This window comes from Eupeodes corollae, chromosome 1, assembly GCF_945859685.1.
Source record: "Eupeodes corollae chromosome 1, idEupCoro1.1, whole genome shotgun sequence".
Taxonomy (NCBI): domain Eukaryota; kingdom Metazoa; phylum Arthropoda; class Insecta; order Diptera; family Syrphidae; genus Eupeodes; species Eupeodes corollae.
The window spans coordinates 55,660,043-55,684,494 of NC_079147.1; the positions used below are offsets into that span (position 1 = coordinate 55,660,043).

Consider the following 24,452-nt stretch of genomic DNA (forward strand, 5'->3'; position numbering starts at 1 on the left):
AATTAACTTTGCAACGTATTTTTCAAAACCATGAAAGCATTTAATTAATGGTTTCTCATAATTTTATTATATAGACTCCATCGAAGACTCATAAGTCATAACTTATGAGAATTTTCAGAAAGAAAATTTGAAATTATATAAACTTTATTTATTTTAGAACACAAAGATTTTGAAAAATCATTTAAGTAATGTTAAAAACTCTGTTGCGTATTATTTCTCCTTGAAAAAAATTCTTGCTTTAAGATTATTGAATGCAAATATTGGCCACGCCTCAGCCTAAATGGTCTTCCGCTTAGTCCAAATTTAGACTACTCTTTTCCTACCATATATCTCACAAATAAATGCTTCAATGTTGGCTTCGATCTTGTCAGTCAAAGCGGGGTTGTAGCTTAAGACATGAGACTAAACATAGCTATATAACAAACAGTCTAGACGCACTAAATCACACGATCTAGTCGTCCAATTGAGCGGCCCCAAAAGTGAAATTAACTATTAACCGAACCGTCAATTCCTGCATTGTAACGCTTCCTGCGAGGCATGCGCCAATAACCCGAACCAAACGGGGACTTTTTCTTGATGCATTGGTAGCTCCTACATTCAATAAAAAAGTGAATGTTTGTCGTGGTAAGTCGTTCGACTGCTATGTTTCTACCAGTTGCTTGTATCAGCTGCTGTATGTAACCCATAAGAAAACTGAGCTTGTTGTAATATGGAATTGCAACTTTTATTAAATTCTATTTAGGCCATTATCTTCTTTGTATCCTGATTCTTGAAATGAAAATAAAATAAAAGAAAAACAAAGAAAACTTCGTGTTAGTAACTAACGACCGTAAAATGTTGTATTTCTTTTTATTGCTCTTCAATTTCCAACAAAAACAACAAAGAAAAATTAAATATCATCTAAAATTCTATATTTCTAACTCTTTCAAGGGAATACTCGTGTATAATCTAAGAAACTATTTTCTAAGAAGGTTTTGTTTGGTAAAAGTGTGTGTGGGGAGGTCTTTTTTAAAAAGATCTCTTGGTTTGGACTTCTTCGATTTTTTTTTTTAAATATGAATAGGTACATGGTCTAAAAGTTGTGCACGATCTGGAAATACTGACGAACACATCTCGCATTCGAAATAGTGCTGCTTCCTGACCGGTGGTGGAGGAGGCGTCGGTGGTGGGGATGGTATCGGCGAAGAACACTTCAAAGAAGTGCGAGCAGGTGAACTCACGAAGGCTTTACTTTCACGTTTCTCAGCACGTGGCTTGGCTTTAGCTGCAGGTGAAGGCAAATCGGTTTCATAAGCCAGATACTTTCTGTTGACCACTGGCCGCCTGGGCCGAGTGGATCTGCGAACAAAATCGAAATTCTGCTGAATGGGTGAGTGAGGCTCTGCTTTTATTTCATCATCTGTCCGATCACTGATCGTGCGACGGCGAGGGGATTTCGATTTGTCCGGTGATCGAAGAATCTCTTCCAGATCGTTGACTATGGCGGGGTTGTATTTGTCCAGTTCTCGGCGGGCCGATGTGGCCTCTAGGAGAAGCTGAGCGTCGTACAATTCACTACGACTGCAGACAATCTCCTGTTTGATATGAACCGGACTAGATTGAATCTGGTTTGGCGGGTATTTGTCCGGTGAGATGATTTCGTAGTCATTCGCATGAGATTTTGACCGCTGGCTAAACATGTCCAGTTCAGTGGGTTCGGTGCGCGTAACGAAGGTTTTCGTTTTACGTTTCCCATTCTCGATGGGCAGACGAGTTTTCTCGGTGTGAATCATCTTCGGACGACTTGATGCCTTCGATGATGATGAGGCATTCTTTTTGCTGCTGCGGGACGCCTTTGGAGTTTTGGGAAGACTTACGGCTGTCGACGACGTTGGTGTTGATGTTGGCGGCGGCGGTGGAGCCTCGGCAGGTGCTGTGTTGTTTCCATACGATGACGGGTTACTCACAACCAGAGTATCGATACTCTGCAAAGTATTCTCCAAGTTCGACAACAGTGACTTGTATGTGTCTTCTGTCGAGGTGTTCATCAGCTTTGTGTGCCAGTTGCTGGTGTACTTCTCAGAACTTCCAGTCGAGTTGTAGCGCTGTTTCTTCGAATCACTCTCGGCCGATCCCAATAGAGCACCAGAAGTGGAAGACGTTTGTTCGGATAGCGTTGGAGCTCTATTGCTTTTGTTTGTCGGCGGTGTCTGATTGGGAATTCCGAGGAGATCATCGACATTATCCATGTCAAAGTCTGAGATGTCAATATCGCTGCTATTCTTGTTCTCAGTTCGCAGGCGGTCAATTTCGTGGGGTTTGAGCTTTCGGCGACGTTTATATTTTCTTGGTCCAGTCTAGATGGGGAAAATTGATTATATTTTCTAAAAAAACAAGCTAACAAGGGTAACTCACCACAGGCTGCCGTTGCATCGCCGTATTTATGTCACTATGTTGAATAAGGTGCTGAATCAGTTCGCTAGATGATGGAAGCTCGCTGCAGCACACAGAGCAGTAATAGGTCTGCCTTTTGGAATCCAGTCCGGAGTGATGGGAGCGTATGTGCTCTCTGAGAACAACACGCTGATTAAAGGCACGTGGACACACTGAACACGCGTATGGCTTTTCACCTAAAAAAGTTATTTTTATGATTTATGGAAACTCTTTAGAGCCATAGCAAAACTCTGAATCAACCTGTATGAATCCTCTCATGCTTCCTAAGAGTTCCACCGTCAGCAAATGCTTTCCAGCAATAACGACATCCGTATGGCCGCTCACCCGTATGAATACGCACATGAATCTGCTGCGAGCTCCTCGATCCAAAAGTCTTGCCGCACTCGTTGCAAGGGAACAGTTTCCCCGATGCGTTCACGCTATGTGAATGCCGATGATTCGACAGCGAACGACCATCGGGGAATTCCTCCTGACAAACATTACAAACCACCGACTTGTCGCGGTGAGATGCCATGTGGCGCTTCAAGCGCGCTTTATTGTGGAAGTTCTTTCCACATTTCGAACACGAATGGCATTTCTCACGAGAATGGTCCCAGGCATGTTTCATGAGAGCCTTACGATCCCGACACTCTTTGCCGCAGAGAATGCACGAATTCGAGGTCATTTCAGCCGAATGCAGGTTCGTCAGATGACGTTTAATGGTGCTCTCCTCAAAGAATGACTCTCCACATAGAACACATCTGAAAAAAGGAAATTTGTTTAAAGGTTTTGGTGTTGATTGGGAAACACGAGTCTTGACACTCACTTAAAAGGCGGATATCTTGCGTGAATCTCTGCATGAGCGAGCAAATCCAATGCCTCTACAAATGACTCTCCACATGTATTGCAGCAATGCTGATCCTTATCAATGACTTCCTTCTTTATGTGCGACTTAGAGTGACGACGCAGCAGGTCCTGACGGTGGAAGGACATGCCACACTGGGAGCAATAGAAATCCCCATATTTGTATTCCGACTCGGAATCACTCTCGTTATCCACATCCGGCTCATACTCGGAGTTACTAGCTTCGAATTGGTGGGACTTCTGATGCTCCTGAAGAGTGTTGGCATCCCAGAACATTTCGTTGCAAGTTCCACACTCAAAAGTTGAGTCATTGCGATGGCTCTAAAGTGAAGATAAAGAACATTGTGTAGGCCTCTCACCTTGGATGTAGGTTTTTACTTACCTTCACATGTGATGACAGTGCCTTTTCCCTGGCAAAGGACAAACCACACTGTTGGCACACAAATGGCTTATTTTCATCTATAACAGGGAAATGTTGAATGTTTTTGATATCTTCTATCACAGGGGTTTCTGGCTCCTCATAGAACTGTTCCTGTTCATGCTGCTGCTGCTGCTGTTGCTGATGTCTGTTGGCTGTAGGTTCTTCATGGATCTGTGGTGTTACTTGTCTCTGGCGAAGAGTCTCATCGATTGTGTAGTTCTCCTCTTTCGGAGGACCTTTGGGAATTCGCTTCCCACGAGGTTTTTTGGTCGCTTTTATTTCTTTCTGCCACTCCTGATCGTAGTAATGATCATTTGGCGGTGATGATTGTCTTTCTGTTTCGAAATCTAAAAACCAACAAAAGATGTCAAAAAATACAAAGAGCAAGTTGTTTTGACCTCTTACATTCATTATCGTCGAGCTCTGATGATTCAGCATGAACTTTTAGATGATTTATCAAATCATTTCGTCGGAAGAATCGCGATCCACACAATTTACACACATACGGTCGATCATTCTGATGCGCTACCATGTGATTCATCAGACTGGCTTTTTTGCGAAATCGGCGACTGCAAAAATCACACGGATATGGTCGCAAGGCGGTATATTCATCTTGAACCGTTGGCAAAGGCACTTCAATGTCTTGGGCTGTAACATGGGATAAAGAGCCACATATCTGCTCAGCAGGTATTTCAACTCTCTCCTCCCCTTGATGCTGCACCCAATCGTCTGTGATCACCTCTTCGGTGACCATTTGAGTTTCGGCATAGTCATCATGAAAATTTACAATACCACTATCATCATTTGTCGCTCCATGAACTTCACTTTGGCTATCGATTATCTCCATTTGGCCATCACGCGCCATGAATATAAGATTTTCAGCAGCTATTTGGTCAATGTTTGATGGCACTTCGTGCACCAAGTAGTCTGTATGATTTCCACTGTCACCTTCAGAATCGGCAATTATAATTCCTTGATCACTAACATGACCACGTTCGATTTGTGGCACCCATGACGGGATCTCGTATGTCTGAGTGTCCATATTCTGTTTGTGATCTTTTAGGTTTATTTATTTTTTAGATTCTAGAAAGAAATTTGATTTTAAATGTTAGTTAATGATTTTCTAGGTTTAAGTCTCGCTAAATCTTAGGTTTGAGGTAAGTGCATTGCGACCTAAGAATCTCTAGTCCTCTAGAACTAGATGAGTCCCTTAGCCTACAGTATTTCTCTTGAATATGCATATCTTTTAAATATTTGAGGTACCACCAGTGACGATTGCTCTCTTTTAGTTTCAAGCGATTCAGACCTCAAATTTAAGATTGTACAGCTTGACATGATTAAGGCTATCCATACACAATGGTCGCATTCAAAAAGATAGTGGCTACGTAGTCAAAATTCAACTAGCTTTGTGAATGCAAAACTACACTACAAAGCTAGTCCATCTGGAACTGTCATATAATTGACAAATGCAAATATATACAATAAGAAACATTTTAGATTTGATAACTTTAACTTATCTTTCGTGTTTTTGAATTCAATAAAATCAAATTTAAGACACAATTTGAATGATTAATATTAGTATTTAAATACTAAACGATTTATTTCATTTTGAATTCGCGTGGTTTACAGAGCAGCTGATTGTGAAACGTCAAAATCATTCTCGACTAACTTTGTAGCCGAATTTTGTACACTACGTCAGAGGGGAAATTTCAACTACTTTTATAGTTGGATTTAGCCAATCAGAATCCCTTGACTACGTAGCCACTAGCTTTGTGAATGCGACCAATTGCTTCAAATGACTCGTCTTAGCAAGTTACCTTCCGTTTGGAAATTGGATCAATGTAGTAAAAAATGAAATTCAACCAATAAAGGGCCATGTTAAGCGAATGGACTTTAGTGACATGACTCTGAAAATCTTGTTTCCAATATTTCGGGATGGGACAGTAATTTAAAAATAATTTATTTAGAACTTAAGACTAATATTGCATTTATTATTAGATTTATAGATTTACAATGCTTTACGCAAGTTGCAAAAAAAGTTAAACTGAAGTATTGAAAAATTGTATATTAAATGTTGTACTTTAAAAATCATCGCTTACGGAATATACCAAAAAGTAATACTTGTTGTAAACTGAAATCAATTGGTTGCGGGGACTGTTTTTACCATAGTTCGATCTGCTTCATGTAAGATGTAAAGGAACTTGTCTTCTAATACTTGTACGGCTTTTAATAAAGTTTAATTGTTCCAAAATTGATGCTGATATGTTTGACCCATTGATTAATTTTATAATAAAGCATGAATGTACTCTCTGTGTTTAGAAAGCGATGGAAGATTTATGAGCGTGTGCCTATTATTGTACGGTGGAAGTTCGGGTCTATTGGACCATGGGAAGAAACGGAGGCAGAAGCGCATGAATCATGAATAAAAGGTAGCCCAAATTATTCAGCGATATTCCAATATTGGTCTTACAAATGTTATATAAAGAAGTTTAAGAATATAAGGATCGCGAAAATCAAGTGAAAACCGTTTTATAAATCCGAGCGTCTTATTTGCTTTTTTAATAATATAGTTATAATGATTTGTAAAAGTTAATTTTGAGTCAAGCATAATACCTAGGTCAGAGAAAGTAAAAAGTTTAGCCAAATAAGAAGAGTCTAATTGATAGTGAAAGTCAAAACATTTTGTTTGCGTGTAAAACACTTTTACATTTGTCTATGTTTAGTAAAAGCTTATTTATAAAACACCATTCGCAAAAATTATTTAGATCATCTTGTAGGAGTAAATAGTCGTCAAGTCATCAGCGGAAATTAAAACACATTAGTGATTTATAATAGAAGGCAAGTCGTTAACGTACAATATAAACAGTAAAAATCCTAAGTGGCTACCTTGTGGTACGCCAGAGTTGGTATACAAAAAAAAATATGATGACCGCTCATTCCTAAAAACTACGCTGTATGATCTTTTATATAAGTTCGACGAAATCCAACCAACAAATTTATCGTTAAAACCTTGGGATTTAAGTTTGGAAGTTAATGTTTTATGGCACAATTTATGAAAGGCCTTAATGAAGACTGTAAAGAGATAGTCAACTTGTTTCCGTTTTTCAAACGAATTTAAACAAAAAGAACCGCCTATAAAATCTTCTCTGTAATATGTAAACGTCTAAAGCGCATCGTCAACAAACTGATAGGTCCTAATCAGTGTGGTTTTAGACCCGGAAAATCCACAGTTGATCAAATATTCACATTACGGCAGATCCTGCAAAAAACCCAAGAACACCAAATCGACACCCACCATCTTTTCATCGATTTCAAGGCCGCATATGACAGCATATACAGGGACGAACTTTATAGTGCCATGTCTAGTTTTGACCATGGAGAATTCACGCTGCTCCATAAAGGTTGGAAACAATTTAACAGACCTTTCGATGTCAAAAAAGGTTTTAGACAAGGTGATGCGCTGTCATGTGATTTTTTTAACATCGTGCTTGAAAGAATAGTGCAGAGCTCACACGTCAACACTAGAGGCACTATCTTTTAAAAGTCTATCCAATTACTGGCATATGCTGATGACATTGACATAATCGGAAGAATTCAGCGTGATGTCAATTGGGCTTTTGTGAGTATTGAGGCAGGGGCGGCAAAAATGGGTTTAACGGTTAATGAGGACAACACCAGCGCAGAGATCAAACGCAGAATAACTCTTGCTAACCGCTGTTTCTTTGGACTAAGAAAGCAATTGAGTGGTAAAGTCCTGTCTCGAGGGACCAAAGTGTTGCTATATAAGACCTTTATCATCCCCGTCCTGCTATACGGTGCAGAAGCATGGACTATGATAAAAACGGATGAAAGCGCCTTGGGTCGCTTCGAGGGAAAAATTCTTCGTGTGATCTACGGTCCCGTATGCATTGAAGGGGATTGGAAGAAAAGATGAAACGACGAGCTGTACAGCGACGTAGATTTAGCCAGAAGGGTAAAAGTCCAACGACAAAGATGGCTGGGTCACGTAGAGCGTATGGAAACCAATGCTCCGGGCCGGAAAGTCTTCGAATCCACACCCACAGGACAGCGCAGTAGAGGAAGACCGCGGATCAGGTGGCGCGCACAAGTGGAAGGTGACCTCACCCAACTTGGAGCACGAAACTGGAGACATCTAGCTAGGGACCGAGCTAGATGGAGAAGTTTGTTGGGTGAGGCCTTCACACAGGACTATCGACTTATTTTGAATAAAACCATGTTGCATGTCACAAATTATACTCACAATTAAACGATATGACTTTACAAATAATGGACTCAAATAACTTAGGGATGACGGATATTTTTGCAATGGGACGATAATTTGTTATTTCATTTTTACTACCCTTTTTATGTATCGGTGTTCAGGAAAAATTGAAGATTTGAGCTATTCATTAAAAAGAATATGAAGAAGATAAGATAAATAGGATGCTCAATTTTTCAAAATATAAGAAGGTAAACTATCTGGACCAGGGCTATAACAAACTTCAAGTTCTAAAGCTTTGCGAATGATTTCATCTTCAGAGATAGACTAATTGAATTTAAATGAAGAAAATTTGTGAGAGGGCCAATGACTTAGGCGTTTGACAGGAGTCAAACTACTTTGAAAGCATCTTTGAAAAAAATTGTAAACACATTTGAAATTTTGTCAGAGTCATGGCTAAGTTCATTGTTGAAAGACATGCAGTTTGAATACCCATCAGTATTTCTCTTGCTATTTACATAGCTCCAAAAGTTGTTTGGGTTGTTTTTTTTATGTCGGTTTCAGTATTTAAAATAAAGTCATTAAAAAGAATATCTGAATAGTCAATAAATAAAATAGCTACAGACGAAGCACAAAGATGGTTGAGGCCTATGACTAACTTGGGCGGCGAAATTGGATGTTGTTACTTATGTAATGAGCTATCTAGAGAAGTATGCTGATTGATGATCAGGTCCATCCCGTACTAAGCTCTTTTGTGTATGATCAGCTTAAGATGAACCATTGCAATTAATGGAAAATATTGAGTCTGGTAAAGCGTTCAACATTCGTGTTGTGAGACTAAAAAAAGAATCTCCACAAGTTATAGTAAGTAGAATATTGGGCTCAAAGCTAAGTGATGAATATTAGTAGGAGTGCAGGTATTACGGTTGAATAGTTTCATAGGAGGTATGCAACTGGCTAAAGCATTGTGTGTGAAAACGGGTTTGGTTAAAGAATGTTTCAGTAAGACAAAGGTCACCTCTCATTTTTTGAGCTTTCTTTTGAATTCTGTCTAAGAGACTTAAGTGGGTTTTCAACTGAATAGAGGATTTATAGGTGCATCTTCTGAGAAAACTTAAATACCTACCAGCATTTTTGGCTACTTCAAATATGTGATCACTCTATGAAAGATGATGTGTGATACATTATGCTCAGATGGATAGTGGCATTGGAGGAGTTTAAAGCTATAGCGACAGGGTAATGCAAAGGAACCATTTTATACAAACCATCAAATAGAATTGTGCATAAATAAATCACAGAGTAATGAAGTTCAGCATTCTGTTGAATGAAAAACATATGGTCCTGATGATGAAAATTGACATCTGCTTCATAATGCACCACTTCATCCACAATAACTAAATGTTTGATGGACTTAACGAACTTTAGTCGAGTTATTGTGAACGATTTTTTTTTTTAAGTCTTTGGTGTATGCCAACGGCTTACATTGGAAAAGCTCAGAGCCAACATTGAACTTAAAATAGAGTTTAACATTTTGTGTCCGAACCATCGAAAATTGGGTCCAACGTTTCAAATTCCAACGAAGGTTTTGATTGTACTTAAAGTCCTTAAGAAAGTTTTTGAAATATCTCAAATGGTTTCAATTTTATTTACATACAAATTGTGTTGAGTACTTATTAGAAAACATGATTTATAATAATCTTACTTTCTTCAAAAAGAGCTAAAGTTTTGTTTTGATATTAAGATATGAGATTTTCACTGAACCTATTGACGGGCATTAAGAAGCTTGCGTTGTTCAAGATATTTCTTTAAATTAATTGTTGTAGTTGGATGAGTAAAAGACAGACATCCACTCCAAAAACAGAACTTTAGAGTAGGAAAGAGTGTAAAGCTTACGCATTAATTTTGTCAGCGTTTAAAGAACACCTCTTCAAAACAATAGTAGAAATACCATCCGGAGAAAGAAAAGCTTTACAGAGCAATGGTTAGTTTTGGCATCCCTGTCAAACTTATCCATTTGTGAAGAATTACGATGGAAAATGCACGCTGATCTATCAAGGTCGGAAAAGATCGATGCATTTGATGTGAAATAAGATTTAAGGCAAGGCGGAACAATGTCATTCGATTTCTTAAACATTTTTCTGGAAATAATTATGCAAACCTCAACCGACAACACTAGAGGCACAATCTTCCAAAGGTCTATCCAATTACTCGGATACGAAGTGGAGAAAATGAATTTAGTGGTCAATGAGGGCTGTCATCACAAAAAGGCATTGAACGACGACGTCTTGGACAAAACGTCATCATGGACAGCTATTACATTGAGGTAGTTGAGGTCTTTGTCTACCTAGGCACTGCTATAAAATCAAAAAAACAACATCAGCGCTGAAATCAAACGGAGAATAACTCTTACAAATCATTGCTTCTTTGAACTTAAAAGGCAATTAAGTAGTAAAGATATGCGGATCTTAGGATGTTTCGAGAGAAGAATTATGTGGGTGATTTTGGGTCCCGTTTGCATAGCTGGAGTGTGGAGGTGAAGACTCAACGACAAACTGTACGGGCAGCGACAATGACCTGGTTAAAGGGTGAAAGTCCAACGACTTGGATGGCTGGGTGCAAATGGACATCAACGCTATAGGTGCGGAAGGTCTTCAAATTAAATTCCGAGAAACGGCGCAGTTGAGGAGGACCTTGACCCAGGTTACGCACGCACGTGAGAAAGGACCTCAACCAAATTGACGTACGAAGCTCGAGGAAGCTAGTTAGCGACCGAGCTGCCTCGAGATGCATGCTGGTTGAGGCTCAGGCCCGTCGCTGACTGTAACGCCACCTAAAGTAAGTAAAAAATGTATTTATTTTTTTGCACAATTCCATTTAATCTTTTGTGTAAAATTTGAGAATGAATTAGTAATATTTTCTTACAATACAGAATAGAAGGCCTGGTGGACTTGCATCTTGTTTAAAGAGTGTTCTGTAGACAATAATATTTTTAGTTAGGTGGTGCAACAGTCCGTTGAGAACAAGGGCCTAGTGACTTACAATTGTCAACCACTCCTGTGTGTGATGACTGTTATTAGGGATTGAGGAGATCTACAGTTTTAAGCAAAATCCGAATTTGAGAAAGCACTTTTCATGACAAGAATTACTTTTAGAGGATTTGTCAATTCCTCGCAGGAGACAATGCCCGTTAAAAAAAATGTAGATGGCACAGGCAGGGATCAAACCCAAGACCTCTGGCATGACATCCAATACACTAACCTCATGCCACGGCTACCACTAATTATAATAATATTTTTGGTGGTTTGAAATATAAGATACTTGAAAAACTAACTAGTTGCTTGGTCAAAAATGTTGGTCCCTTATGTTCCCTGAACCTGCCTAATGTGTCTAATGGGGTTTTTTTTCTATTGGTGAATTCAGATTTCTTTTTAAAATTGATTTTTTTCGTGGCGCATGGAACACAATTGATTTTTTTTTGTTTGTGTAACTTCGTGTACTTTGTCCGCAAAAGCTGTCAAATTCCCACCTAAACATTTTTCAAAAATTGTAAATCTGCCAAAAGTTCATATCTGCAAATTTAATCAAAAATAAATCAATTTCTTTTGCCTCATGGAATGCAAAAAGACGGGAAATTTGTGATTTGACAGATCTACATCAAGAATATATTGGTTTATTTTGTTCATAAAAACCCCCATAAGATTTCTTAGATTATTCTCACTATTTAAGTATTCATTCTCACTTTTATACCAAATTAGCTTTGCATTTTTTTATGCTATTCGAATTGTGACGGAGAATTCAGTTCCTCAGAATTCTGACAGAAAACGTGAGAAATTTTGTTTACATTATACAAAAATCTCTGAGACCTTAGAATTAGCTGTCAAAAAATGGCCTTCAAATTAAGGTAACTTTATTGGAAAGTTGAATAGAAAATTAGTCAGGAAAAATCTAATTAAATATCAAGTTAAGTCAACTAATCCAAAATGACAATTCATCATGTGGTTTCATTCAACTAAAAGCTGAACTTTATTAATCTCTGATTTATTTGTTTTCTGTACATTTTTTTTAATCTTGGGTTCCTAATCAAATTGAATTGGAAATAAGTAATATTCTGTTACAATAAAAAATGCAAATCATGATGGACTTGTAGCTTGCCTGAGGAGTGTTTTGTAGGAAGTTATGTATTTTTGAAATTTTCTACCATGCACTAAAGGTAAAGGTTAGTAAAGTAAAGTTCCAAGTTTAAAATTTGTGACACTTGAAAAACTAACTTGAGTTCTAAGTCAAAATTGTCTGAAGCTGTGCATTGGGCTGCATTCTTTGAAAATAATTTCTGACTTGGGCATTAAGTTAGTTTTTCAAGTGTCACAAATTTTTAACTTGGAACTTTAATTCATTAACTTGAAGTTTCTATTGTTTGATAGGGAAGCTGCAAAAAAATTGCCTTCAAATGAAGACAACTATATTGGAAAGTTGACTGAAACGAAAATGTCCATATTAGTCAATAGCCTACTCATGTCAAAATGCCAGATGATGATGTATTTTTTATTTAAGTAAAAGCTGAACTTTATTACTCTGTAATTTTATTTATTCATATATGTAGGTACTTTTCAAATTGGACAAGAAAGAATGGAAAGGTTAAAGTTGCTGTCCGTGATGGAGTAGGACACACTTAGGCCAGTTTAATAGCCTATTGTGATACCACATGAATCTTGAAGCTTTCTTCTAAGCTCAATGAATACATTTTGAGTTCCTTACAAAACGTGAAAGACCTCTCCTAGGTTAGTCTTTCGTTTTTAAGCCAGAGCAGGGCATGTACAGGTACTACCCATGGCATGATGGTTAGCGCGTTGGACTGAAATACCAGAAGTCTTGGGTTCAATCCCTGACAGTGTCTTCAAGAGTAATTTCAGCTATGAAAAGTGCTTTTAGCCGTTAGTATTCGGCTTGAAAATTAAGGTCCCCTATAACTCTGGCAACAGTACTCGCGCATATGAATGTTTGAGAGTTGTAAGTCACTAGACCCTAGTTCTCTAAGGACTGTTGTACCACCCAATTTATTTATTTACTTAGGGCATGTACAGACAAGGTGACAAAGTTTCCTCTTCTTCTTCGTCCAAATAGCTTCGACAAAACTCATTTGAAAATACGCCTAACTACGTTGCGTACTTTCCTATTAGACAATTCCCGGTTATGACACCGATTATCGAGCTTATATGCGATCTACTTAAATACAACAAGCACCTTGAGAGCTTTAAAAATGTCTCTATGGCCCGGCACCCAGCAAAGGTGAACATTAAACTATTGTGCCGCCTCCATTAGAGATGATCAACAGTTATAGACTGCTATAGTTTGATAGCGGCTTGAATATCTGAAAAATACGGATGTCAGATGTTAATATCATGTTTTTTTAAAACAAGGACAAAACTTCTTTTATAGTCAAAGGTTTCGCCTGGAACACGTTACAATGATTTTTGAAGGCGAAAAGAGACTTAATTTCAGTCATTCAGAGTAAACATTAAGTGGAAGTTAGTGAATTTAAAATGTATGACTTTTGGAAAACTAACTATTTGCCTTGCTTAAAATTCAAAGAAATTTTGTTGATACTTTACGGAAAACTCTGGAATCTTGAAGTTAAATTATAAACTGGACAAACGTTAAAAATCTGTTGAATATATTTTTGAAATAGTTCTCTTTTATTTTATGTACCCAATGAATAAATTCGACAAATCCTTTGACAATAGTTCCATTGACAGGAAAAAAACGCCAATTGCATGAGAATTTCCAATCGTGTTTTATTGACCACTTGCAAAAACAAAAAAAGAAACAATTCTTTTAAATGAAGTCAAAATCTACGAAGGAAAAACTCCATTATTCATTCTTCACAATTTGTCCATATCAAGAATTCCCCCACCTCACAATTCTCATATACGCCCGTGTCTTTACTTCGTACAAAATTGACATCAATTTGACAGTTTCTTTCTGAGCTGCCTCAAACTCATATAGTCATCTCTTTCACACTTCCGAGTTGCCTTATCACAAATGGCGACCAGAGAAAAAATTCCTCCTCACAGAAAAAACAGAAAATTATTTTTTTCTTATAAATTCCCCGAGCCGCAAAACCACAAAACGAGGTTATGGCCGAATGAGGTTAAGGATGTTTATTATTTATAAATATTTTCAACATCCCACCGCTAAAACAACAACTCCCATTTTCAAACCACTTAACATCACTCCTAGTCGAATTTTCCACACGATTATAAAACTCAGCACAAAAATTCAACTTGCAAGCGCAGCACTTCGATTACATCACAGATTTTAAGTTGGGAAATCGCCATTTTTGGTGGCGAAGGCGACGACGACGACAGCGATTGAAAAAAGTTCCCTGCTGCTGTTGCTGGAGTAGATTGATTTTTAATTGAGCAAAATTTTTCTTGGTTCTTTTGTGGTTATTCCCGCGAATTGAGGTTATGAACAAATTAGGTTATTATTATGATACATTTACTCACTAAAGGACATAATTATGGTGAATAAATTGTTAAAAAATTGGCTGAAACACTAATTCTGAGCACAAAACCGAACACCAATTCGAATGACACGTTTTCTTTCACTTGACCATTTCACGAATAAAATAAAATTGGGTTTATTCGTAGAGTATAAGAAATCGATGTGACGTTTGGGTTTTCGTAGAATGGGTTTTTTTCTGTGTATAACAGTTAGAAGTGGTATAATTTTTTATTTTTAAACGGAAATTCATTGTTTTTGAAACATTAATTGATGTTAATGATGTCATTTATTGATGAAAAAGTTAATTATATTTTGATTTCCATTTGTTTATAAAGTTGAAAGTGTTTTTTGGTGGTTTATTCGAAGAAAATGTAAATTTACGATTATAACACATTTTTAAAAAATAGATTAGATTCAAACCAGTCTTGTTTTGTTTTTTCATATGTAGATGGCGAGAGAAAATGAAGAACGTGTCTTCGCTTCCATTTCCTTAACAGTTTTTTGTTTGACTCTAGAGAAATTTACAGGAGAGGGCTATGAAAATTACCTTCACGAACTAACTTCATATAAGAAACACCTTAACCTCTATTAAAAAATGGGTTTCCCTTTTTTCTTGTCAATCATATTGCGACCCACGCTAACATCATGGATGTCCGAACTTTTCAAGGAGCTAAGGTCGGCTTGGACCAGTACCTCGTTGTATCAAAGTTAGCACTTCGGGTTTTCAGACCCAAGGCAAAGCAGGGGATCGCTGGGAGAAGATAAAACGTCAAACGACTACAATCACAAGAGATCGCCAAATGCTTCTCCGACCGAGTCACAAGTAACCTCGCTCGAAGTTCTCTGCCGCCAACACAAAGTATCGGGAACAAGTGTCAACATTACCAAGATGCAATGAGGCATGCTGGATTTCAAGTAGCCACAACTGGTTTGATGAGGAATGTCGGCAGGCAAAGGCAGCCAAACAACAGGCAAGCAAAGCGTAGCTGAATAGAAGGACCAAAGCTTTTCAAGAGCTCTGTGAGAAGAAAAGGAGAGAGGAACACAGACTTTTCAAAAGATGAATAAAAAGGGAGCTTGAGAAGCGTGCAGTCGAAGATGTTGAGAGTTTCAAAAGCAGACATGAAGTTCGAAAGTCTTATAAGGAGGTGAAATGAAATTCGCAAGTACATAAACCTTGAATCGAAGGCTGCAAAGACGAAATTGGAAACATCATAGTCGAACTGCAGTCAATGCTGAGGATATAGAAGGACCACTTCTGAAGACTGTTTAACGGTGACGACAAACCGAATTCCCGTGTCAGGCAGGCTGATCCATTCAATATAGAGGACGAAAGCCATCAATCCCGTCCTCACGACTTACACGAAGTAAAGATTGCCATATCTAAGCTGAAATTTAACAAAACCACTGGAGCTAATGGCTTGAATGCCGAGCTCTTCAAACCAGGTGGAGTTAATTTGGTTATAGGATCATGCGCCAATTTATATGTAAGATAAGGTTGGAAGAAAGCTTGCCCGATGAGTTGAACCATAGTATTGTTTGCCACACACTGAAAAAAGGAGACCCTCAAATCTGCACCAACTATAGAGGAATCAGTCTACGAAGTGTGTTCGAAAAGTGCCCGGACTTTTCGTTTTTCTTTTTTCAATCATTCCCTTATCGTCCCCTTAAATTTAGTCCCCATAGATAGCACTCTTGATATTCACTTCATGATATGTCCTTCAGCATTCTCAGAGATTCAGCCTTTATTTCTTCGATCGAAGAAAAACACCGTCATTTCATGGGTCTCTTCAAATTTGGAAACAGGATAAAGTCACACTTAGACATATCTAATGAGTATGAAGGTTTGGGACATGACAACGGTATTGTTTTTTGCCAACAAATTACGAACAAGCAACGACGAGTGATCAGGTGCGTTATCGTGGTGCAAAAGCCATTAATTGTTTTTCCATAAATCTGAGCGTTTTTTTCGGATTGCTTCAAGCAAACTTCGCATAACTTCAAGATAATACTTCTTATTAATCGTGTGACCTTGTGGTAAGATCTCTTGATGCACTATGCCATTATAATCGAAGAAAATAGTAAGCAAAACCTTTACATTTGATAGAACTTGACGTGCTTTTTTCGTTGGTGACGTTAGATGCTTCCAATTTTGCTTTGGTTTCGATATCATAACCGTACACTCATGTTTAATCACAAGTTATGACCCTTTCAAGCAAACTTGGATCGCCTTTGATGTCATTTAACAGTTCTTAAGCGATGTTAATGCGATTGTTTAGCTGGTCAAACATTGTTTTAACAAGCAAAAATCGCCGAGCTTATAAGAACACGTCGAACCTTAGCAACTACCACAGACAAAGTAAACAGTGAATATAAAAATAAATAAATTGGGTGGCGCAACAGTCCGTTGAGAACCAAGGCCTAGTGACTTACAACTCTCAACCATTCCTGTGTGCGAGTAATGTTGTCAGGAATGGAGGGGACCTACAGTTTATATGCTGACTCCGAACGGCTAATTTTGAGAAAGCACTTTTTCATGACAATAGTTACTCTTGGAGAATTTGTCAATTCCTCGCAAGAGGCAGTACCCGTGAAAAGACTTTAGATGGCATAGGCAGGGATCGAACCCAAGACCTCTAGCATGACAGTCCAACGCACTAACCATCATGCCACGGGTACCACAGTGAATATATGTAGATGAAAATTGCATCATATTTTAGTGACATGTATACCAACATAATACAAACAAAATTTGGACCTTCAGACTCTCTAGACACGCGAAATTTTAAAATCCCGCGTACTTTTTGAACACACATCGTACTTACAAAATCTTTTCTGTCGTAATATGTGAACATCTAAAGCCCATCGTCAACAACCTGATAGGTCCTTATCCTAAGGGGTTTTAGACCAGAAAAGTCGATAGTCGATCAAATATTCAGAGTTTTGTGAGTATTGAGGCAGAAGCGACAAAAATGGGTTTAGTGGTTAATGGGGGCAAAACAAAGTGCATACTGTCATCAAGAAATTACCTATAACACTAAGGTGGCGTCTCAGAACGTTACAATCGATAAACGTCAATTTTAGGTAGTTAAGGACCCTATCTATTTAGGCTTTGCTACGATTCCAGATAACAAAACCAGCGCTGAGATCAAATGAAGAATTGCTCTTTCTATCCGCTGTTTCTTGGGGCTAAGAAAGCAATTGAGTTGCACTCTGTGGAGCGACAAAAGTTGATAAAAGCAACTCAATTCGTTTCTAGGGAAAGGTTCTTCTAAGTTTTGATGGATTTTGGGTTTATTCAGTGCTAATTTTAATCATTTTAGGACAACTTTAAATTTTATAAGTACCTATGACTTGCGGTGTCTAGAAAATCGATACAAAATTTCCAAAACCAAGTTCTATAGGGAGCCTTAATATATTTGTATACATCTACTTCTTTTCTTATGTGAAAGGGGTCTAAGCCAGACAAATATGATATGGATACACGAACGCGGCCATTTAATAAGTGTTATAAAATCCAAAATTCTACTACATTTTATGTTACCGTATGACTTTTTGACAGTTGCTTGAATTTATCAACATCACAAAATAATAAACAAACATTCAATATTATTTTATTAATTAAGCTTGAAATCAATACAAATTGAAATTGATCCCCTACGAAACCTCCTAACATCTACAATGAAACCTTCTAGCAAAAGAAAAAGATCTGAAAATTGGGATTCAACTGACAAGGTAAACAGAAAGGAAAATCTAGAAAAGTTAAAATTATTTAAACAAACACAATTTTTAAATGCAGCTTCTTCTTCATCAACTTATTCAAAACAAATTCCATATTATTGAAAATAAAAATGTTGACACTAACATCTCAATGGCCAAGCGAGCAGCATGGAAAGATATCCTTCTAGCGTAGGTTTCTTTTTCTGTTTCCAGCCCAAAATCAATCCTAATTTAGTAAAAAATTTAGATTCAACAAACAATCCAACACGAAACGAAATTTCCCACAAATTTATAGTCAATGGAAAAGAATGAAGTTACACATGAAGAAGAGAGCCACGTCCAATGGAAGTGCTAATCGAAGCTCGGCTGGAGGTTGTCCAATAATCAGTAAATCACCAGAGCATCTATTAGTTTATCCCAAGGACGAGTTTATTGTTGATCACAGTGTGTACGACGACTACGAGAGCAGTATTGCCCAAGGCAGTGTTAGCCTTGTTAGTGAAAACTGTTACCTATTAAGGTCTTATTTGTGATGACTGGTTCTTTTTATTTCAGAACAATTATGAGTACTCAAAAGATCGTTATTCAGAAAAGTCTGTAGGCAAAACTAATGCGGCAGATCAACACTTCCGAAATAAATGTGAAGAAGAAATTGAAACGTTGCGCTTAGAGCGATCTCTGAAACTCAAAGCGTTTGAAGCTGACGAAAGAAGAAAGGACGAAGAGCATCAGATGAGGCTTCAATTTATGGAGGAAGAACATCAGCTCAAAATAGAGTTACTTACGGAAAAAATTTCTTAAATTTTTGTCTGTTTTTAGATGTAAACAGTTTTGTTTTGTTGTTGTCAGTTTTAAGTTTAGTCTTAATTTTCAAGTTAAGTCTTAATTTTTCGGGAATTTAACTGAGTTTGTAATTAAATTGTGAATATACCTATAGGTATATAAAGTTAGTGGTCTTTTTGGCCCGGTTATTGTTTTGTAGGGAGCGTTTTATATTTAATGCTGAAAATAAATTATGTAAATACATGGAATTATATTAAACAAAAACCATTCAATAAAAAACTCAACGAAATGGGACTTTTTCTCGATAGATGAAGTTCTGTTATTATAATTACCTTATACTGTAGCCTCAATTCTTGAAATGCCAACCAAACAAAGCTTAAAAAGGAAGCAGGGAAAGACCCACACTGACAACTTCTCATCCCGTCTGTCTATGATGTCCAAAACTTTAAAAAAATAATAACAACAATATTTTGTGTAAGACAAAAACTATTTCTTATCAAACAATCAAAGTTTATTTCAAGATCTCTTTCCGAGATTCAATTTTAGTAACATTTTCTTATTAATAATAAAGAATACACATTATATTTTTCTAAACTTGTTTATGAGATATATGAAAAATCAAATTCAAATTCTTAGTAATTTAATTATACTATTTTTTTCTAGATTTTAATTTTTACGAAAAAAAACTGACTATTGAATTTTTATAAAAAATTTATTAAATTTTGAAAACCATATTTTTTATAAGATGAAATCAGTTAAAAGTTTATATCATTTTCTAATAAATAATTTGGGTAGCTCAAAAGTCCGTTGTGAATTATGGCCTAGTGACTTACAAATCTAATCCATTTCTGTGTGCGAATACTGTTAACAGGATTGGAGGGGATAGTTTTTTTTTAAGCCGAATCCGAACGGCAAATTTGAACAAACACTTTACATGACAAGAATTACTCTTGGAGAATTTGTCAATTCCTCTCAAGAGGCAGTACCCGTGGACAAAACTTTAGATGGCATAGGCAGGGATCGAAGCCAAGACCACTGGCATGACAGTACAACGCACCTTTATTTTTAACTTCCCATAGGAAGTTATTGTAATGGATCCGATTTGTCAAATTGAAAATTTTGCCATTTCTCGACGTTTCAAGGTCCCTAGAGTCGAAATTAAATTTTTTTTCGAAAGATGTCTGTGCGTGCGTGTGTACGTACGTTCGTACGTCCTAACGTCCGTACGTTCACGACGTTTTTTCGTCGTCCATAGCTCAAGAACCAGAAGAGATATCGACTTCAAATAAATTTTGTTTTACAGATAATAAGGCAGAAATATGCAGAAAGGGCTCTCAAGAAAATTGCGTGGGTGTTTTTTTTTACCATAGCAGTTTAAAAAAAGGTGAACATTTTGGTTAACCCTAAATATCTTACGAACCAAAATTGCTAGAGACTTGAATTAAATTTTATATAATATATTGTAACGTGATTCCAAAAAAAGTATATTTTTTGAAAAGAATCCATTTAACAGTTTTTTTTATAAATCAAAAAAACTGAACAAAAATTTGTAACCTCCAAAATTTTACTACTAAAATATGATTTCATCTCCAAAACAATTTTGTGCAACGAAGAATAATGTTTTTGACATCTGATAAAATTTTGAGAAAAATCGAATTAACAGTTTTTTTTATAAAAAATAAAAATCTAAAAAAAAACATTACTTAAAGTTCGTAAAAATTGAATATCGACTCAAATATCTTTTCAAAAACTTGAAATTTAGGCTTCAAACTTATTTTATCTTATAAGAAATAACATTTTGAAAAATATTGAGAAAAATCGAATTGACAGTTTTTTTTACAAAAAATAAAAACCTAAAAAAAATTAATAAAAATTGATTTTCGACTCAAATATCTCTTTAAAACTTTAAGATATTGGCCTTAATTTACTTTTATCAAAAAATATTGTTGTTAACATTCAGTAAAATTTTGAAAAAAATCTAATTGACGGATTTTTGTACAAAAAATTAAAAACTTAAACAAAATTTAACAAAAGTTGGTAAAAATTGATTTTCGACCCAAAGATGTTTTCAAAAATTTGAAATATTGGCTTCAAACTTATTTAATTTCACAGAAAATATTGTTTTCGATATTCAGTAATTTTTATATAAATCTACAAAAAAAATAGCACGCAAATTTGGTAAAAATTGATACGAGTACATATAGACAAACGTTTAAGCAAGACAAATCGACAGACGGGATGGGAAGTTATCAGTTATCCCAGCATCTTTTTTTATTTTTAAATTCATATTTTTAATTCTTATTCTTAAAACTATCTTAAAGCTAAATACAAATTTATAAAACTAGCCTATTTAACCATTACATACAACTTACTTACTGGCCCCATGAAGACACTCTAAGTTAAACAATAATACTTAATTCTAATGCCTTTCGGCCCTATGATCTATTTTACTATAACTCTATTTTATTATTTATTAGAAAATTAGAAAAAAAACGTATTGGTAACATCATTTTTCATTTTTACTTAAAAACTACTTAAAATAAGCTCCTTAACCCATTTATTACCAAAGACATTTTAAATAAAAATTTCATATATGCATAATATATACATTTATCATAAATTAATTAAAAAGTCTGGTTTTTAAGCTGTACCCAAGCAGGTACAATGGGAACATATTATGTGTGTGAAAATTCCTAAGGTATTCTTTTTCCACACACAGAACTACGTCTCAGAACTCGAAACTCATCTAATTTGCATGTAGAATACTCTTCTTCATCTAAGAGACTTTTCAATTCTCTTTGGAAAATGGTGACCTTCAGATAAAGCAACAATCGTAGTTCGTAGATATGGAAAGTTTTGATGTCGAAGGTAAGAGAGTTTATCCCTTCTAAAATAATAACGAGCAATATCTCTTTGAAACGATAGTAAGTCACTTTCGGAATCATCTGCGTCTTTATATACATAGTTTTCAGGCGTTCACCAAAGAAGAGTTAAGCAGTGACGTAAAAAGCGGCCGCCACCACTTTTTGCCTCAAATTTTGAGTTAATACACATTGACACACTGATCGTGTAAGTCCGCGAGACCCATATTTCGGCTGAAGATTTGTTGGTCAAAGCACATTTCATATTTATCTTGTTTACCACAAAATTATTAAAACGGTTCATCGACATATCAATACCTGCTTTAGACCAGCGTGATTGGCTATGAGATTGCCGACATATTGATGCTCTTATCACTGATAAAGGAACTTCGTCCTCGCTATCAAAATCCTCATTCCTAAAAGAAGTTTAATGTTATCGGGAACATCATTGGGTATGTGATCTGTATCCAAATTTCGTGTGTCTATTTCATCCTCGTCTGTATTGAAATCTGCATCTGGTGGTATAATTGCAATCTCAAACACAGCGTTTCGATTATTTTCTTCGTTTGAATTTATTGAATATTGAAGATTATCGAATCTCCTCCCATAAAATAATGATGATGAAAATGCTTTGAATTCCGTTCTTTAAAAAAAAAAGTTTTTCCTGTTTCCCGTTGTATCCAAGCGGGTAAACCTAACCTAGCGTAAAAATAAATGAACACCTGATTTTTTACTTTAATCTGATTTTATTATACAATTTTGAACAAGTTCAAAAAAAAAATAATAAGAAAATTGATAAAACAACATTGCACCCATACTTGTTGAAAACATGTCAACGAACAAAAAAAATTGAATTTCAACCAAACAAATTTGAAGAAGGACAACGGTAAATCAATAATGTTGTTCAATTTTCTGTACCCGAGCGGGTACGGTGATAGTTAATGGGTTTATGAAACCTATACCTAAAAACTATTTAAAACTAGAACAACCACAGCAGCAAATCTAACTCTGCAACATTTTTTGAAGCCAGAAAACTGGTTCTCCTGCTTCACCCTATCGGGCTGTGTCCGAACGGAACCGAACTGAACTGGACCGAAAAAACTCTACTCCGTCTTGTCCCATGACGTACCGATTGTACAGGAGTCGCCTATCCACGGTTCTTCATGTGAAGTGGTAGATTAGCGGAACTATCAATCTTTCCTGAATCTGAACGATCAGACACCGAGGTACTTCACTACATTTTTGATCGTTAATCGCTGCCCGTGAAGATCAACGATTACCATCTGCGCCAATTCTTGCACGTAGTCCTTGTGGCCCTAACCAACGGAGCCCGGAACTGAAGTGTCTCCGACTTCTGTGCATTTATTTTCAGTTTACAGTCGTCACAATATCACTGACAGTCCAACGCACTAACCATTATGCCACGGGTACTACAATATATAATATCATTTTTTAGTAGTGTTTCTCTTAGGTTTTGATGTTTTGTAAAATAAATAAAAATGTTTCTTCGATTTTACTCAAAATTTTAACTGAAAATTTGGAGGACATTTTATAATACAAAATTTAATTGAAGTCGCTAGCGTTATTTTATATTTTTTAATTTGCTGTACTAATAAAAAAAAACCCAACTTTTTTGAAAGTCCTTTCTGCATATTTTTTGTTATTCTTTATTTAATGATTCTGGAGATAAGCATGAAGAAAAACGATATCCTGAAGGTTCGATTCATTGATTTAGATTCTAGAGACCTTGACACGTCTTTGTCTTAATTTATAATTTGACCAATCGGACTAATTCAGGTGACGTAAGGGGCTTGAGATTAAGTCAATTTTCTATTATCTGATTGGCCAGCTCCCAAAAACTTGCCTTCCAATTAAGGCAAGTTGACTAAAAAGTTAGTCAAGAAAAATCTCCCTAACTATCGAGTTAATTTTAATTATGTCAAGATGACAGTTCATCATGTTTTTTCATTAAATTGAAAGTTGGGCTTTATTACCTCGGATTTATTTGTATTCTACACAATTTCATTTCGTGTGTCATGTACAAATTTTCCTTATCAAATTGGTAAGGGAATAAGTAATATTTATTTTCAGTACAAAATACGAGTCCAGATGGATTTGCACTTTGCCTTTGAAGTTTTATTTATGTTTCTAATAGTATCTGCACGATCAACTGAAGTAAAGGTTGGTGAAGTAAAGTTCTGAATTTGAAGTTTATGACATTACCGACTAACTAGTTGCCTTGATCAAATGTACGTTCAAAGAAAGTTTTTGACTGCAAATGAAGTCCCTTATGTTGTCTGAATTTGCCCAATAACTTCCTATGAGGAGTAAATAAAGCTAAATAAAAGAAAGAATCGAGTTAGGATTTAAAGTTATTCTCCTCTGCCTCAATACTCGCAAAAGCCTCCTTGGGATCATGCGGAGTTCATCCGATTATGTCAATGTCATCAGCATATGCCAGTTGTTAGAAAAACTTTTGAAAGATAGTGCTTCTAGTGTTGACGTGGGAGTTCTGCACTATTCATTCAATTCAATAAGGAAATCATATGATAGCGCATCACCTTGTCTAAAGCCTTGTTCGAAAGCAAATGGTTCGGTTAAGTTACTTGCAACTTTATAAAGCAGCGCGAATTCTCAGTGGTCATACTACATGACGAGTTTGGCAGGG

General features: G+C 36.3%; 2 protein-coding genes across 4 annotated transcripts; one reads left to right on the forward strand and one right to left on the reverse strand.

The window, feature by feature from the left end:
- Positions 1–807: 807 nt before the first annotated feature.
- On the reverse strand, positions 808–14,580 carry LOC129954209 (uncharacterized). Of its 2 annotated transcripts, none has more exons than XM_056067965.1 (7): positions 14,423–14,580; positions 4,103–4,780; positions 3,659–4,044; positions 3,239–3,597; positions 2,674–3,173; positions 2,395–2,609; positions 808–2,336 (listed from the first exon to the last, which is right to left on the reverse strand). In XM_056067965.1, the coding sequence occupies exons 2-7, from the start codon at positions 4,737–4,739 to the stop codon at positions 1,050–1,052; spliced, it is 3,384 nt and encodes a 1,127-aa protein (XP_055923940.1). In that variant the 5' UTR covers positions 4,740–4,780; positions 14,423–14,580; the 3' UTR covers positions 808–1,049. The 2 variants fall into 2 exon arrangements, with proteins under 2 accessions (XP_055923940.1, XP_055923941.1); XM_056067966.1 differs by lacking the exon at positions 14,423–14,580 and adding an exon at positions 14,106–14,380.
- A 3,429-nt stretch (positions 14,581–18,009) lies between these two features.
- On the forward strand, positions 18,010–19,251 carry LOC129940174 (uncharacterized). 2 transcript variants are annotated; one of them, XM_056048431.1, is made up of 4 exons: positions 18,010–18,155; positions 18,220–18,329; positions 18,436–18,634; positions 18,696–19,251. In XM_056048431.1, the coding sequence occupies exons 1-4, from the start codon at positions 18,102–18,104 to the stop codon at positions 18,939–18,941; spliced, it is 609 nt and encodes a 202-aa protein (XP_055904406.1). In that variant the 5' UTR covers positions 18,010–18,101; the 3' UTR covers positions 18,942–19,251. The 2 variants fall into 2 exon arrangements, with proteins under 2 accessions (XP_055904406.1, XP_055904405.1); XM_056048430.1 differs by having other exon boundaries at positions 18,016–18,155; positions 18,388–18,634.
- Positions 19,252–24,452: the final 5,201 nt, after the last annotated feature.